Below are 17793 nucleotides of genomic sequence, written 5' to 3' on the forward strand. Positions count from 1 at the left end.
CACTTTCTCCATTTGTACAACAGGGCGTGGGGATGCTGTACTCGTTGAGGTAACATGCTTTGAGCTCCGAACTGTAGAAGCATCTTCCCCCAAAAAATAAAATAAAAATCCCCTTTCTAGATTTATTTTGTGTGTTTATCTGTGTTTTTTGCCTGTGCAATCTCTGTCCCTGTGGCTGGGTTTAGCAGTGAAACAGGCGCTACAAGCCAGAAGTCGGGCCTTTGACTATCCATCCCATAAGGATGTAGCGAGGGAGAGCATCTCAGAGTTGGGCCATAGCTCTCAGTCTTATCTGGACTTTATGGGACTTCAGAATTGGCCTGGGAGTACAAGGAGCCACCTCCCTTTCCCATTCTGCCCAGACGTGCAGAGAGGAGCAGAAATTACACAAATTCATTTGAGGTGAAAGATAGGGGTGGGCACAGGAGTTAACCTAAAGGTCTCAGACTCTTCTAGAAGCTTCCACTTGGGTTGGGATGTGAAAATGGGCAAAGGCTCAGGGAGGGACTTGTTCTCTGTCTGAACCAGCTGCCTATTCTCTAATCTTTTACCTTTAGCTTCTGTGTAGCTCTCCCTGTGCATCTGGGATCCAGAGAAAAATGAAGCACTTTCCCATTGTACCCTGTTTTGTATAGATCTGTGTTATACTGATGGTGCTTTGTAACTTCTCTAACAGTTGAAGAGTTTGAAAATCATCTCTCCAGGCTGCAGGGCGGCGGGGTTTGTTTGTTGTTGTTCTGTTTAGACTGAATTCATGACTGGGCTGTTTACGCTGGAAACGCCGTACGTGAGCAGAATTTCACTTGGTTGACTTGTGCATGTTGCGTGTAAATAAAAAGAAAATGCTCAATGAGTGATTTACTGAACTTTTGAAAAATAAAAGATGCTACGTGAATGTTAGACGCTGTCAACTATCCCTTACGGCGGTTTGTGAGGAATTGGGTATTCTGCAGTGGATCCGGTAGTGGGGGTTTGTTCTGTGTTAGTAGATTCTCTTCAGTTGAGTCTTTGTTTAGCATGTAATCTGCTCCACCCTGTACTTTGTTGTGAGGCTGGGAGTCCCATTCCGAGACTTGAAGAGCTCTGTGTGGCTCGAAAGCTTGTCTCTCTTTCACCAGCACAAATTGCTCCATTAAAAGATTGGACCCACCTTGTCTGTCTTGGGTTCTTTACTGATAGACTAATTTTTTTTCATAGAATAAACAGTTCTTTGGTTGCTCTGATAAGGATTTCCCTTTGAAGAAGTGATTGTTTAGAACTGTTGGTACAGTTCACATGATTAACATAGTCATCCCAAATGCAAGGGAAGAGAAACTACATACTACTTTGCACCAAAACACATTCGCTCTTCATACCAAGAGGGTTGAAAATAGCACCATTAGTTTCTGTGCATATATTTTTTGGGAGAGGAGGTATCTGGGTCCCTACGGTGGACACTCTCAAAACTACTGTCATGACAGGGGAGGATATTTCATGGAGAGGGGCTGTCAAATCCCGTGGTTTGTAACTATAAATACCTGTTCCAGTTTGAGACTGTGAATGATCCAGGATTTTAAGCTTTCATGTTCTGGGTTCCCATACTCCTCCCTGTAGCCACATCCCTGCACTGACCCGATAGCTGAGAGGTTGGGTGGATATTTACTATGATCAGCCCTTCTCACTCACAGGAGCAATGGAAACATCTCTGCTAGGCTTTTACCATAATGGGGTTGCTCTAATGGGGAAGGTGGAATCCCTCATTGTGGTTCCTGTGGGTGGATCAGAGCTGCTTCTCCTTGCTCGTGCTGTGGAGGTGGTATAAAGGTTCTGAAGTTCCTGGGTGACGGTCCATCCCTGTTAGGGCTTTTATGTTTCTTTGTTTCAACTTGTGGATTGGCATTCAGGTGGCTCGAGTTATTGGAGTTGTTTCGCTCCGATAACCTGGAACAGGTCATTTCTGCCTGCTCAGGTGATCGCTTTGCATCGTAGAGTCTGTATCATTGCCAGTGCCTTTGGGAAGAGCTCATGCGGTGGGTGGCATGAACAGAACCATGGCTTTTGGACAGGAATGCCTGGAGCCAGCTTTCCAAAGCCATCTAGTAATCCCTAGGGTACACAAGGTGGCCACATGCAGCATTGAGCTGATTAGAAGGTCGGAAAAGGAAATTAAATAGCTTGTCCAAGAAAATGAAATCCCATACACACGTGTTCTCCCCTACTGCTCTCCCTCTCTTTCATCTTCATTCTGCCAAAATTTCATGAATTTAATCCCTTTGCTTTTGAACCTTCTTCTCCAGCCAGCAAGGGACAAAGCGCAAGGCTTTTTGACTTATTTCCAGATGGGTGACAGGCCAGGCGCGCGTCTGGCATTGCAGCTGCCTGTATTGGATAAAACCACTTCTTGTGCTTCCAAGTGCCCACTCGATCCCTTTGCCCCTGCCCTGGAAGGAGGCAGTTGTAGAAAATCTTCCTCCTCATCCCTGGAACCATTATGTTCTTATGAACACAGGCTCTGTCTCAGTCCCTCAGTATCCAGCATCTCAGCTTTTCTGCCCAGTTTATGAAAACCTCTGGGAATGTTCACTCCAGTCTTAACCAGCTCTTGGGACTGGCAGCTGAATACAGAACTTGCTTGAGCCCTATGGGAAACCACAGACTTTTGACTGGCTATATCTTCCCAGCAGAAATGATGGTTTTTTTACAGCAGGATAACTAATGACTGTTAGCTATCCCCCTGGAAAATCCTAGATGAGATAAGGCTCTGTAGGTTTTACCAGGAGATAGTTAGAAGAGATCAACGCTGTACCAGCTGCCCATGATTGACCTTTCTTAGCTATCTTGCTGTAAAAACAACAGAGTCTTGTTTCCACCAGAATTTTACAGTGTGATAGCTAATAGCTCATGTGAGCAAGATACCTTGCTGTAAAAACATATCTTTCTTGGCACTGTTGTGTCCTGGAACATGTATGTAGTGTGTATATTAGCACTGACACAGGTTCTAATTAACTCATGTTACTTGGCAATCCATTAACTTGCGTTGAAGCAGGACCAGTTCTAATCCCAGCTCTGATTCCCTCTGTGATTTTGACAGTCACTTTTTGAGGTTCAGCTTCACTGAATAGCCTGCGTTTCTTACAGTGCCAGATGTCTGAAGGCGCCTCTCTATTGTTCCTGCAGAACTTGCACATGTAACCCCCTTGAAAATCACTTTGATTGTGTTACAAGTGTACCCCATTCTCATGTGCAAAACCTGCACTCCTATGTGTAAATTGGCTGGTTCATAACTTTTTGGGGACGAGTAATGATAGCCCTTTGTTGCCTGTCAGTACTGGGTGGTTAACCACCTCCCCCAGGGAACTCTGGGAATCTCCCCTGTACTGTGTTTTATGGACACCTGCCTTCTTCTCAGGAACCTTGAAAATGCGGTGGGAATGGGTGTCCTCAATAGAGTCCAACAGAGATTTAATTAAATTAATGCCAAGGATTTGCCATTCCACCTGGTGGCTTTTCTCTCTACCTCCCTGCTCGTACGCTACCCATTATATTATTAGCTTCCTTGGGGAAACTGTTATTAAATTGTCCAGAATTTAAACAATGGGAAAAGTGAGTGAGGCTTAATCCGCTGTCAGCTAAGTGTCAAAGCAGTTTAGTCGACTGCTCTGAACAAGTTAATAATGGGCGAACAGGTCATATGTCTGGTGCTCAGAGCAGAGACTGAGACCAAAGCAGCCAGATTCTTCCCTCCCCCACCTCCGAGCATTTCATTAAACGCCCTCTGTGGGGACGCAGTTCATGCCTGTTTCCTTTCACCTCCTGCTGCTACTTCCTTCCCATTTCTTTTTGAAAAAAAGATTATTTGTTTTAGAGTTCTTTGCTGGCAGAAGGGGTTGGGTTTGTGGCCCTGGAGGCTGGAGCGTTCTGTGTATCATCTGAGCAGGCACATCATGGGCCGTGGCACAGCCAACTCCCCCCACTGCTCTGAAGGAACAACTCCAGCAGGGAGGTCCAGGATCCATGACCTCACTGCTAAGACTCTCCTCCTAACTCTCTCATTCTCATTCACGCTAGCAGCTTGCTTCTGTGCACGGAGAGAAGCTGTCTGGATCTCTACATTGCACTTCAATGAGGTGCCCTTTGTTGTATTTAAGTCCGTTTCCTGCAGGCCTGTAGGCTGAGCTGACAAACGGCAGTAAATACCCCAGTCGCTCACTCGGATTAGCTCCCACGCACACAGACGCAGCCGTAAATCATTCCTGGACCTGGAGATTGGCAGTTCTTGCAGACCTACAGCCAAGTTTAGCCTTTCCATTCCAGTGTAATCAGTGAGGCTCCAGTCACTAACTGATGCTGGCAGATTCGGGGCTCTTCTGAGGTTTACAGGAATGTGCCCAGGAACCTTGGAAATACCAGAAACTACCTGGGTGTCCTAGAGGGAATCCCATGATGAGGTCACCCAGGGGGTGGAGCAAACAGATTGAGCAGTAACTGGAAAGAATCATTCAGTACGCACTCAGAAATGCCGTGCTGACGGGATGGTGAAGTCACATTGCTGGACAGAGCCCAGTGCGCTGTGGGCAAGGCTGTTCAGGCTCCCTCTGTTCAATTCTGCTAGAACGCCATCATCCGGACATCTCCTTTACAGTCCAACGCTGGAAGGGGGGAACTCTGCCAAGTCACTTTAGTCCTGGCCGGCAGCATCGCCCGAGTTATTAAGTCTTGTGTTTTGAAGAGCTTTCAATTCACCTCATTCCTGACCTGGAGCTTCCAAGGTGGGCCCTGCCCATCTCTGCATCCTAATCTGCAGCATCTGCTGCTATGCCAGTTATTCCCTTGCATTTCAATCCCAGCCAGCAGCATTCCCTGCTTTCCCCATCCTTCGCTTCTACACAGCTAGGCCAAGGCACTTCCCTTTTAATCTGCAGCAACCTGAGCCACTCCCCAAAGCTCAGCCAATGCATCTCCTCAGCAGCCCCTGATACCCCAGTCCTGAGCTCCTCTGGAGCAGAAGAAAAAAGATTGCCCGTCTACTCAACACATTTCTGGTGTGGGCTGAAGATTTGAATTCAAACCTCTGGAGGTGACAGTGGCCTGGGCGCTAAACCCAACAAGCCACTGACTCAGACCCCTGCCCCCCGTCCAATTTCCTAGAGGTATTTATAGGGTTCTTCTTTCTTGTCATCTGAAAAGCAGTGTGCTTGCAGGCTTGGTGGTGCAGTTGGCGAGGGGCTCTTCTGTCTGTTTTATCTTGTGGAGGAAAGGGCTGTTTTTGTATTTGAGATGCATAATCCTTTCAGTGCCACAGTGAAATATTGGGTAATTCCATTAAATGAAACCTCCTCCCCTCCCCACCCACCCCCTGCTTGACCTGACGTGCCTGGACCAGCCTGACATTCTGTGGAGAACAGCTTCTGAGTCCCAGTCACATTGCAGCAGCAGTGAATGGGGTTAACTTGTAGCCATGGAAAGGGTAAGAAAGAAACTTCAGAAAGGGTAGGAAGAGGCTTCTGGTACCCAAGTCAAATATGGGACTTAAAAAGCAATTGTAATCTATGTGAGTCTCAGTCACACGAAGGGGAGGCCCTGGTGGATCTGTGCAGTTGTGGGTGCCAAATCTGATGCTGGCCACAGGGATAGTAAGATCAGGTGTAACCAGTCACTGCAGGTACTTGTAATTTAGCCAGAGTATCCAGGAACTTGTATTGAAAGGGAGTGAGGCATCTCTCTGACTTGGCTACTTGTGAAATAGCTCTGGCACGAGATTAAAGCACTCAGGCCACTGGCATGTTGGAGCGGCCTGAACTCTTCAGTGGAGATGCCAAGGCACACGTGGTTCTGTTTTCACCCTTGGGAAAAGAGAAACACAAGGAGCCCAGAGGAGCTTCTTCCCATTCGGCAGGACCCTCCTTCCTGAGCCAGCCGGGGAACGTGCACTCTGCTGGAAATGATCTCTGGCCTGCCCCAAGCTCCATGCATTCACTTGCTCCCCAGCTGTTTGGTGACAGGTGATAATGCCACAAGAGCCTTTAGGAAAAAAAAAGGGCAGCAGCAAAAGCAGAAAGCCAGAACCAGACAAACGTTTCTCTTGTTTGTTTGCAGGAGGCTGATGACCCTGAACACATGTGCCTCTATGAAGCTGGAAGTCCACTTTCAGTGTAAACAGGTAAGTTGTGATGTTTCAAGGGTATAGGCAAGGCCGCAGTGCCTTGTGGGGAAAACACATGCACACTCGTGGGGCCATGAGCCTGTGTTTAAAAATTAATATTTCCAACACTGTCTCTGCTCATTCATGTAGAAGAGTGTTGTTTCAGGATCAAACACCTTCCCCAGCTCTGTCCTGGGTCACGGTTGTTTCTGCTTAGCTCTGAATAAAGGAGGAGCACAGCTAGCTAGAATTCCTGTTTGCTTGCCGCAGAGTTGAGGTGGAAGGCTTGTGTCAAAGCGTGCGCCGCAGTTTATCATCTGGTGCTGACCTTCCTCGTTCAGCTGCTAAATTACACTGAAAAAATGTGTTAAAAATTCTTTCCTAATGGTACATTTCTACATAAGCGATGCTGTACTTTCCCGGGGATGTTCTGTGATTGAGAATGGGCGGGAGGTGGGGTCCGTTACTGCAGGGGAAGGGGAGGTGCTACAAGATAATCTCTACAGTAAGTTCAGGTGCACACTTGGAGAACCTTTGAGAGATCTGCTCTAGCAGAACTCGAGGGACATGTAGCTCTGGCCAGCTTTTTAAACCATGCTATCTGGGGTCCTGCCAGCATTGTTCATAATGCTTTTGCTCCCCATATATTAATATCTATTTTTATCATCCCACTTCTGGTGTCAAATGGAAGATTTCACTGCGGAAGAATCCTGGGGTTTTTTTTCTGTTTCCTCCCACCTTCCTTTGTTTGTTTGTTCTGCTGGATGCCTGTACTTGCCCATGGCCAGCTTTGTGTTCCCATTTGTCATGGTTCAGTTTAACACCATGAGATCCGTATTGTAACCATTCAGACCAAAAGCTGCTTCAGCAAGCCTGTTGAATGACTCACCCAGACTCGATCTTAGGCCCCTGATTTGAGGTGAGCTCCCATCACCAGGAAAAATACTGCAGAGCTCTCGTGTGGTAACCATTAGAGGGGTCTGGTTGCAGCTGCTTCCAGACAAGCCATAATGCAGTGCCACGCAGTTAAACGGGAACTAGACAGGGATTTCCTTGAGCAAATGTCTGGCAGAATGGATCAGTGCGGAAACATAATCCCAGAGGAGAGTTTCCCTCAGGAGGGAATAAAACTGACCCATGTGTCTCAGACAATAAAATGCTTCTCTTAAAACGTTGTTTATTGTGGTTTCATGTTTTCCATTCCCACCTGCACTCTGTGGCAGCTGCAGGCTCCGCACCTTAAAGGCAAAAGTCTGCATCTGTCCTGCAGAATTGCAGGAAGGGGTCCTGGTTTTGGGACATTGTTCCAGTGTCCGGATCTCTGGTTCTGCAGAACACAAACGAGAAAGAAAATGAGGGTGGATAGTGGGTCAGGGCCGAGTGGATAGCTTCAAGCTGTTTGCGCTAGCTTCGCTGAGTGCAGAAGCAGTGAGCTAGCTGTATAAAAATAGAAAGGCCATAGATAGAGGAGATTGTCACTAGGAGATTGTCACTTGTTTGGGGAGAAATCTAATGGGAATTAGTGAAAATGCTGTGTGATTTATCAAATCAAGAAATCAGTATGTGGACTGGAGGAAATGTCACAGCTGTCCCCAGAACTCTAATCCAAATACAGGTTTTGATAGCAGTTGATTGCACTTGCATTCTCTCTTCAGAGAGCGTTGCTACTATTAATTACCAAAGCAGTGCCTTGGTTACGGGGCAGCTGTTTTTACCACTCAGTTAGAACTGTTCAGTTTTTCAGTTTTGATAAATATTTTTGTAAATATTGGCTTTTGGTAGGAAACAGACAAATATTTTTGGCCCATTTTCCCCCTATTTTTGAACCAGGTCTCACACTAAATTGCCTTAATTTTCCTACCGTAGCATACGCTGTGTGCTTGGTTGCTAAGATGTGGGGATACGTGCACATGGTGTTTTGAACGCTTTCCAATTGTGGTTCTAATGCTAGTGCTTACTACAGGAACTGCTTGTTGGACCAGTGGTTCCCAGCAGTGAAATAGTTAACAATGATTAATATTTAAGCTGTCATCATTGGGTCTCAGAGTTAACACCCTCTTTGGAGGAGTGTAGGGAAGCTCACAATTTTGCAGTTCTTTTTTCTAAGTCTGCAGCAAGTAAGTTGTCCCCCGAAGGGCCCTTTAATTCAGCTACAGTAAATCAGCCCTGCTGTATCCATTAACATCAGGAATTTTTTTCCTATAGGTTGGAGGAATAGCAGGGACTTAAATGTTTAAAGTGAAAGCTTAGATTCTGTAACAACCACTGGGGACACCAGAAGACGATCTTCACCTGATCTCTGATTCACATATTGGCTCTGCAAGGCCATGAGACATTCTGTCCCAGCACCTGATCTGTGACCCCAGAAGCCCTTATAATACCAACGAGTGTATCTAGGAAGCAACAGCTTCCGTCTGTCCCCTCCCCTTTGGTTCAGTTACAGTGGAGCAGTCTGTTCTTTGTAGGACTTATTCCATTGTGTGGCAAGGAACCCTCTGTTCCAAGTCTAAAGGCTCTGGGTTTTGCTGCGTGGAAGTGGCAGTGCTTTCTAATGGACAACAGGACGGGGTGCTTCTGGTGAGTGTGCCGCCTGTCCTGGCAGGAGAGAGACAGGCAGAGCATCAGGACACTATTACAAATATTTGGAGTTTGTTTACATGGGATGGTGTTTTTCCCCTGCGTCATAACCCTGTGAACTGGTTCGATCCACTACATGAAACATTTAGAACTATTATGGACAGAGCCCTGGAGAACATACTGTGGAGAACAACTCTGCACTAGCTCCCAGAGAATGGACAAAGTGAGACTTAATGGATCTTTTATCTCTCTCCTCTGAAAAGCAATTGCATGGAAGATGGAGTGAGCTTGTTGGGTCTCTTAAAGGGTATTGTATATAGCACGTTTCCCCAACAAGAAAAGATGTGATTCTGCAACTGTAAATTCTCCTACCTTAGCTGTGGTGTTGGTGGGTGTGAGTAACCCTGCAAAACTCAGGGGGAGGGTGGCCAGACTGGATGACCCAGCTGATTGTGTCTTATCTGTGATCCTTATTCTTGGTTTAGAATGAAGACTCAGAGGAAGAAGATCTTTGCGCCATCAGCAACCGATGGGCCTTCCAGAGGGACAGCAAAAGGTGGTCCCGAATTAGCTCTGTCGACTTTCTCCCCCACAGTCGAGAGGTGCTGAACTCCACCATGCGGCAGACATCCAGCCACGAAAGCATCCTCACGGACCTCAGTGGCAACCTGGAAGCCGTTTCGCTCCACAGCAATACCAGCACAGGCAGCACCGGTGGCACGGTTGGCCTCGTGATCACCCCGCCCGACGTGTCGACTAGCCAGGGATTGCCGAGCATCACCAAATCCAGCCAAAGCTTGAGTGACCACTCCCTGATCGACCAATCCCAAAGCCAGAGTGGGAGTTGTAAGGAAAAGTCCAGGAAGCGGAGATCCCACAGTTTCCTAAAAAGGTTAGAATCTCTCCGAAGGAAGGACAAAGAGAAACCTGACTCCAAAGTGAAGGATGCCACTGGCGGTGGGACAGTGACCAAGCCAGGTTGGGGTTCTGCCAAGGGCAATGGGGGCCTTGCTGAAGTCACGACCACCTCCCCCAAAAGAGGAACGTTCTCCTCTTTTCATGGCAACAAACACTTCCCCTCAGCGGGATATAGGACTAATCGCATGTCAGACGCAGGCGAGAGGAAGCCGGGCTCTGAACTAAAATGTGGTGGTCTCTATCTGGAGGACTATGAAGTGGCCCTGAAAAATAGCACCAGCTGGGCTACTGGAGATTTGTGCCACCGGCGTGTGTACAGGGGCGACTGCCTGATCCACCTCCCTGGGGACCACAAGCCGGGGACTTTCCCCAAATCTCTCTCCATCGAAAGCTTGTGTCCTCTTGATGGCAGCCCTTTGGCCCACTGGAAACCCGGGAACAAAGCAGTGGGGCTTTCGGGGGGTGGAGTGGGTGGCAGCAGCAGCAGCATGGATGACTCCTCCCCGCGGGGCTTTGAGTGCCGGCGGAGGCGGGGCTCGTGCAGCTCCATGGGCAGCCGGGCGAGCGTGTACGACAACGTGCCCGAATTTGGCAGCGGAGAAGATCTCTTCAGCATGGACGGGGAGGTGATCTATGAAAACCTCGATGACATCTTGCAGCATGTCTGGGGGCTGCAGCAGAAGGTGGAGCTCTGGTCTAAGGCGCTCAGCCCCGACCTGGATGGGGAGGAAGAGAGGGAAGGGGAAGAGGAGACAGACTCAGGAGGGGAGCCCACCTTCCCCTCCAACCTGAACTTCGAGGAGCAGTCCGTGTCCGACGTGGGCACCTCTGCCAGCGACTTCGACAGCACGGGCAACTCCTTGAATGAGGCTGAGGAGATCGAGATGAGAGAGCGCAGGGATTCCGGGGTGGGAGCGTCGCTCACCAGACCGTGCAGGTAGGTGGGCTGGACGCGGCGCGGAGCTGAGGGGCTGGGTACGACTCCCCTCAGACACCTCTAGCCCTGGCAGCTCAGCATCCCTTTAACAGCAGGTGCGTGGCAGGCTCTTGTTATGGTCAGAGTGATGGAGAGCTTAGTCTGAGGCTGTGGAAAACAGGTGTAACCAGCTGGCCCCGGCACTCTGCAAGGCTGTTCCTTTGGGAGGGTGTTCGCAGGCCTCTGCCGGCGGTTTGCATTCGTCTCCCCCAGAGCCAGGCGCAATCCCCATCTGGTGCTTCAGTGCTGCTTGTACCTAGATCAGTCATGGGCGGCCACTAGAGAACAGTGTGAGTGTGAGGGGTCCACCCTGGGAGACCCTTTGGCCCTAGATATAACATCAGCTCCTGGAAAAACCCTGGGGCTTGCTTATTGCACAACTCCCCTGGGCCACCAGCCCTCGGGAGAGGGGGGAATGTCACTGTGACATTGGTCCCCTGGGCTGGCGGGCTGGCGTAGGTGATGGACACTCACTCTGCCATCTGCACATGCTGGTGCTGTCACTGGGCCTGAGCCAGCGTGGAACGAAGGAGGACCCTGTTAACAGGTTAACTTGCAGTGTGAGACCTGCCTTGGATGGCCTATGGTAGCCTTTGAGTCTCTGGTGCCCTCTAGTGGCCTGAAGCAAGCATCAAGAGCGTTCCGAAGGACCAGAATGCTCATCTATCCTTTGCTACTGCCAGTCTGAAGGCTACCTGACTGTGGGTGTATTTCCGGTGTGTCAGACACAAACCCAGTTCCACCCACCCAGACGCGCTTTGCCACTTGGACATAAAATGATTAGTTACGAAACCAGAAAGTTACTGTCCAAGGGTTTGCTCTTTGACAAGCTAGAGCCGTGTCGTTCGCCAGCTTTGAAGATCCCTCTGAAAAGCTCTGGCATCTGCTCAGCTGCCCTGCTGCCCTGTGTTAACTGGGGCCCGCCCGTTTAGATAGTAGAAGGTAACTCCTCCGCTGGTGTGGTTGGTGCGTGCGGATTTAGGCCCATTCAAGCCAGCAGGGCAAGTCACTCACACCCCCCTGCGCTTGTAGATTTATTGTGTATTGGTGGAAGTCCTACCAGGGGCCTACCAGAACAACATGGACTTGGGAAGGCTCAGCAGTGTCAGCTCAGCACAAGCCTCCTGCGGACAGCCAGCCGGTGTGTTCGATTGCCTTCGTTCTGGTGAAGGAAAGCATTAGCTTGGGATGTTTGTGTCACCCTGATTTCACAGTGTTCTGGGACGATGCAAGGCCAGATTGTGATGTTGCTTAGCACTTCCAGAACACAGCATCCCACCCAAAGTGAAATGTGGGGTTCTGCAAAAGTCCTGAAGGCTTGCATCTTTCTCCTGGACACTCTGATATCCTGGGGCTGGCTGGATAGATAGCGTCTAGGGCCTGACATGAGGCACAGTTCAGATTTGTGGAAGTCAGGATACTGTGTGACTGGTGAGCTGGGTGGGGACCCAAGCATGGTGATTTTGCTGTGGTAGGGTTGGGCAGCTAGAGGGGCTCTCTGTGTCCTTTACCAGGGGGGAAGGTGTAGCTCCAGGGAGCAAAAGAAAATGCCACTGACCTCCACCCAGTGCCCCTGTTGCTTTTCCCTGGCTCCCCAGGACAGCAGGTCTGTAAATCACCAGGCTCAGCAGAACAATACTCACAGCACTGGGGTTCTCAATGGAAATGCCCCTGCTGTGTTCGTTTTTGGACACTGTAATGGGCCCATCCCCTCCCCGTGCTGGAGGTAGTTTATATTCCAGTCCCCTCTGGAGGAGGGTGCTACTCCGGCTGGCCCAGTGCCTCTGCTGGAGCACCTGTTCAGCTCCCAGGAGCATTGGGCAGCGCGGGAAGCAGGTGTCCTCCTCCCTTTGGGAAGCCACACAGCTGCCAGTGTGACCTTTTGCTCCCTCACCCTGCTGTCCCCTGCAGGAAGCTACGCTGGCACAGTTTCCAGAACTCCCATCGCCCCAGCTTGAACTCTGCCTCCTTGGAGATCAACCGCCAGTCCTCCGCTCAGCTGAACCTCCTGCAGAAGTGCTCGCTGCTTCGCCTCACTGCCATCATGGAGAAGCACTCTGTGCCGCACAAGCAGGCCTGGGCATGGTGAGCGGGGGCAAGTGGGGGTGGGGAAGGGAAGTTGGAGGGGAAGGCTGAGCGGGGCCAAGCTTGAGCTCCCTGAAACCTTAGCTTCAGATCCCAGCAGCGTCGACTCAGCCCTTCATCCTTCTGTGGCAGATAGTGAGTTCCGTGTGCGTGTGTGTGTGTCGGGTGAAGCCCTCTTTGCTCTGCATGGACATGAAACATTGCCTTGGGCTCCCTGTAGGAGTTTGCTTTATGTTCCCCTGGCTGCTGCCTTCCACCCCAGAAGTGATTGCATTTCAGCGGTGATGAAGGTATTTGGTTTGTGAAGCACTTTGGGATGGAAGGTGCTATAGAAACACAGGAGGATATTGTGTGTGCGCGTGTGGGGCAGGTTCTGCTGTAACTGAGAAGATCAATATAAGGCAGAGTTGTTTGTATGTGAGCACATGTTTGTACATGCTCATGTGTGCATGCATGCATATGTTGTGCGTGTGCATGCATATGAGAGTGTGCACGCAAGCATGCGTGAGTGTATGTACATGCTGTGTGTGCGCATGTGCGTTCATGCATATGGTATGTAAGCAAGCATGTGTGCGCATGCACATGGGTGTGTGTGCATATGGCATGTGTGCACATGTGCGTGCTTGCTTGTGTGTGTGTGTGCATGCATGCATATGGTGCGTGCATATGATGTGCACATGTGTGGCCCCGCTTCACCTCCTGTTTGTTGCTGTGAGCTTCTGCCCAAGGGAAATGCTGACTGTTCTGAGTGGCCTGTCTGCTCCTGACCCCCATCTCACCGATTCTCACAGGACTGTCCCCAAGTTCATGAAGAGGAGCAAAGCCCCTGACTACAGGGACAAAATGGTCTTTGGGGTCCCACCAATCATCAACGTGCAGAGGACAGGACAGCCTCTGCCGCAGAGCATCCAGCAAGCCATGCGCTATGTCCGCAGCCAATGCCTGGACCAGGTGAGGAGCAGCCCCCTGCAGTACAGCCCTGAACACCCATTTATTTGCCCACACCTAAACAACCCCTCATTTAACCGGGTGTCAGCTAGCTGGGTCTCAGCATTGCCAGAGCTCAGCAAGAGCTGCTGCCACGGTGATCAGGGTGTTCACTCTCCGGGGATCTCCTTGTCTCTGTCAGGGCGCACAAGCGATGGAGGCAACCTCTTGTTTTGGCCCCACTGGCTTAACTCCATAGGGTGCTGCTCTTTAACCCCCATGCATTCAGAGATGCAGAGTTGCTTGCCATAGGAGCCTACTGCAGAGTTAGAACTGTGTACAGCTTCATTGCCTTTGCCCACAACCCCTGCCTTGGGCTCCAGTATCGCTCCCTGGCCCTGCAGCCCTCTCAACTGGCCAGGAAGATGGCACTTTATTTAAGAAGCTACTGTCAGCCTCTGCTGGTACCCCTGCCCTCGCCCCCAGCACTGCCTACCGAGGGATGGCCCTCTTGCTCAGGGGAAGCGTTAAGGTGGGTGGACCTGAGCGGATGTTCAGACGGCCGGCAAGGTGGTGGTGAGCTTTGGGACTGGTTCCTGTGTCCACCCCAATCTTTGCCTGCCAAAACCAAATGCCTCACCTGGGTGCCCAGGCCCAGCCCACACACAGCAGCAAGCACCTCAGGAAGGTCAACAATGTTCCTACCATGGCGTGGGGAGCAGGGCCCAGAACCTTTCACCTAGTCAGTGACTTGTGACCCCTTCCTCTCAGGCATTGTTGCCTCCTCAACCTTCCCTGGCTCAGGGCCACCATCCTGGGAGGTGGGGAACCCAGACTTGTTGGGAAGGTGTCCCTGGTGGGCACCACAGAGACTCCCTGGCCAGCTGGTTGTCCTGGCTTCTCACTGGGTGGCAGAGGCTGAGCTGATAGCTGTCAGCACCTGACTTGGCCAGGGCTGGTTGGTTACTCTGTCCCCCAGCTGGGGCTCAGGGCTGCCTTGTCTAACTGTGCCGGACTCCGCACTTCTCCTGGGCAGATTGGCATCTTTCGGAAGTCGGGGGTGAAGTCTCGGATCCAGGCACTGAGACACATGAACGAAGCCTCCCCCGACAACGTGAACTACGAAGGGCAGTCGGCCTATGATGTGGCTGACCTGCTGAAGCAGTATTTCCGTGACTTGCCAGAGCCCATCTTCACCAGCAAGCTCACCGACACTTTCCTGCAGATCTATCAGTGTAAGTGCCACCAATGGGCTCCCTGGGAGAGGCTGCCACCGGGGCAGAGCCAGCCAGGGTCCTCAGGTCTCAGAGTGAGTCCAGGCTCAACAGGGAGATGGATCAAAGCGGCAGAATGTACACTGGCTGCTGGGTTGGGCTGCCTGGCTTGGGTGGAAAATCAAGAACTTAGGAGCCACCCATGGGAACCTGGAAGAGGAGTCAGCCTGAGAAATGGGGGAGATGGAGAGGGAAGAGGCTCTCTGTGGGATAAGGGGGCCAATTTGTTGGATCCAGGCTCTATTTAGCTTTATCCTGCCTCTGCTTCGCAAGAGGACTTCCCACTGGAATTGCCTCTCCCCATTGCAAACATTCTGCCAGCAGTGATGGAGTAAAACTGACTGGTCCAGCGTAGGTCTGTAGCCAGGGAGCAGAGCCAGAGCAGTGAGGGATGCTTAAGAGTATGGGGCCTAGATCAGGGGATTGGCTGGGCCCTTCCCTCAGCCCCCACTGCTGCCACCACTGATGTGATTGTGGGCATGGGGCTGCACAGCTCTTAGTTGTGACCCAGAGGAATACGTGGGCAGTGCAATTAGAAATTCAATCCCAGGCTCCTGTGAACACGCTGCTGGGGAAGAAATGTCGCCAGGGGAGATTTTCACTGTGTAACGGCCCATGAACAAACGTTGCTGTGATCCGCTCCCTGTTGAGGAGAGCAGGTACCCTCATTTTCTGGGGCCCCACCTAGATGCCTGTAGATCCAATCAGGAGTCTTGCCAAGTCTAGAGGAGCCCCTAAGGAGTAGGGTCCCGGAGCCTGGCTGACCACAGGCTCCTTCTCTTTGCCTTCAGTTGTCCCAAAGGAGCAGAGGTTGCAAGCTGTCCAGGCAGCCATCGTCCTGATGCCAGATGAGAACCGGGAGGTGCTGCAGACACTGCTGTACTTCCTGAGTGACATTGCCTCAGCTGAGGAGAACCATATGACAGCCGGGAACCTGGCGGTGTGTCTGGCCCCATCCATCTTCCACCTCAACGTGTCCAAGAAGGAGAGCACCTCACCAAGGTAATCCATAGCTGGCTCAGGTTTTCACAGTCCCAGCGCTGCCCTCCCTCATCCCTGCCTTCCTGGAGACAGGTCCTGGTGGATACCCTGGCTGGCCGAGATAGATTTGTCTGTACTGGCTGTGCTTCCCACACTAGGCTGGGTCAGATGAAGGGGCTAAAGGGCTTCCATTACAACTGGGTTCCCTCTGACCACGCTGTCCATCAGGGGCTGCGTGGGCCTCCTAGAGGACACACTAGGGGAAGAAGCTTCCCGCTAAGGTTGTAACTCTCAATCCCAGGTGCTGCGGGAGTTCCTCTGGGAGCCATGCACAGGGGCTGCTGCAGGGCCAAGGAGCCCTCCATGGGTACAGCGGACTAGTGACATAAGGTCTGGGCCACAAGCCGGTTACAGCCTAATCTTCCTCTGTGACTGTAAAACCCCGAGCACAGCAGTGACAGCGTAATCGCCATGGTGATCATGCGATGGTACAGCCGCATGCAGTCCCCGGTGAGAGATGTAGTGAGATTCGGAACATGAGGGCAGGAGAGCCCAGCTCTGCTGTGTCTGGGCCAGCGGAGAAACTGAAAACAGACAGGATCAGGAAACTGCAGTACTGATGTTTCACCCCCCTGGAGAAGCAGGACTTTCCTTAGGGCTCCATCTTCTCAGTTAGTACAGCACTGTGATTCCTCCCCTGCCCATATCCCCCCCCTGTTCCGAGGATGGCTGGGGTGCCTCCGGTCGAGCCCTCACTCCCGCCTCTCTTGTGGCCCATCACTCCTCTGCGGGGTCTCACTAGTCTGTATTCCCCTGGGCAGGATGATTCAGAAGAGAGGCACCATGGGAAAGCCTGACCAGAAGGACCTGAATGAAAACATGGCTGCCACCCAGGGGCTCTCCCACATGATCACAGACTGCAAGAAGCTGTTCCAGGTTGGTAGCTGCAGCTCAGGCTGAGCAATGCTGCTTTGTCTAGGTACTTATCTGGTCCCTCATCGCTGCACAATCTGAGCACCCCTGGAGTTTGTCCTCACAGTGCCCCCGCCCGGTGGGGCCGTGCTGCCTTCCCCAGGGTACAGATGAGGCACGCGGTAGATGGGGTGACTTGCCCCTGGTCACAGAGCAGGTCAGTAGCTGGGTTGGTAAGTGAGCTCAGTTCTTCTGAGTTCCTATCCAGTGCCCTGGGCACTAGCGCATACTTCTGCCATTGCCGTAGAGAAGCTAGTCAGCAGCAGGCGCTGTCTTGCCTGTGTTCACGTAACGATGAAAACCCTTCTTCTCTCGGCAAGTCAAACAGCTGTGGAAAGGGACCGGGAAGAGATGTGTAGAAGTAGCAGGTGCCAAGGCACTTTCCCTATGTGCTCTGGAGATTGGCTTACCCCAGGAGCCAATCTGACAGAAACGGTGCTAGCCTGTGTAGAAAGGTGCTGTGCTGGAAATTCAGCTGTCACAGCAGAGTCTGCCTTCATCCCAGTGTACACCTCCCCCAAAACCTACTGGCACCCTGTCATGGTACCTGGCCAAGATTCTCCTTTGAAACCATTCTGTTATTCATTGACTGCCCTAGGGAAACTCATAGCATCATAGACGTGTAGGACTGGAAGGGACCTTAGTAGGTCATCTAGTCTAGTCCCCTGCACTCGAGGCAGGACTACATAATAACTAGACCATTCCTGACAGGTGTTTGTCTAACCTGTTCTTAGAAACCTCCAATGATGGAGACTCCACAACCTCTCTAGTCAATGTGTTCCAGTGCTTAAATACCCTGACAGTTAGGAATTTTTTCTTAATGTCCAACCTAAACCTCCCTTGATGAAATTTAAGCCCATTGCTTCTTGTCTTGTCCTCAGAGTTTAACGAGAACAGCTTTTCACCCTGCATTGTAACAACCTTTTATGTACTTGAAAACTGTTTTCATGTCCTCCCTCAGT

General features: G+C 51.1%; 1 protein-coding gene across 3 annotated transcripts in view; it reads left to right on the top strand.

Annotated features, from left to right (window-relative positions):
- Positions 1 to 17793, top strand: part of STARD8 (StAR related lipid transfer domain containing 8) — a 131472-nt gene that overhangs the window by 106334 nt on the left and 7345 nt on the right. For all 3 annotated transcript variants that reach the window (XM_067548323.1, XM_067548325.1, XM_067548324.1), the window contains 7 exons: positions 6076 to 6139; positions 9184 to 10553; positions 12504 to 12677; positions 13469 to 13628; positions 14641 to 14839; positions 15670 to 15880; positions 16681 to 16795. In XM_067548323.1, coding sequence (XP_067404424.1) covers positions 6076 to 6139; positions 9184 to 10553; positions 12504 to 12677; positions 13469 to 13628; positions 14641 to 14839; positions 15670 to 15880; positions 16681 to 16795 — 2293 coding nt within the window. The remainder of the gene's footprint in view (positions 1 to 6075; positions 6140 to 9183; positions 10554 to 12503; positions 12678 to 13468; positions 13629 to 14640; positions 14840 to 15669; positions 15881 to 16680; positions 16796 to 17793) is intronic.

This window comes from Emydura macquarii, unplaced genomic scaffold, assembly GCF_026122565.2.
Source record: "Emydura macquarii macquarii isolate MOO-44397 ecotype Brisbane River unplaced genomic scaffold, CSIRO-AGI_Emac_v2 contig_1253, whole genome shotgun sequence".
Taxonomy (NCBI): domain Eukaryota; kingdom Metazoa; phylum Chordata; order Testudines; family Chelidae; genus Emydura; species Emydura macquarii.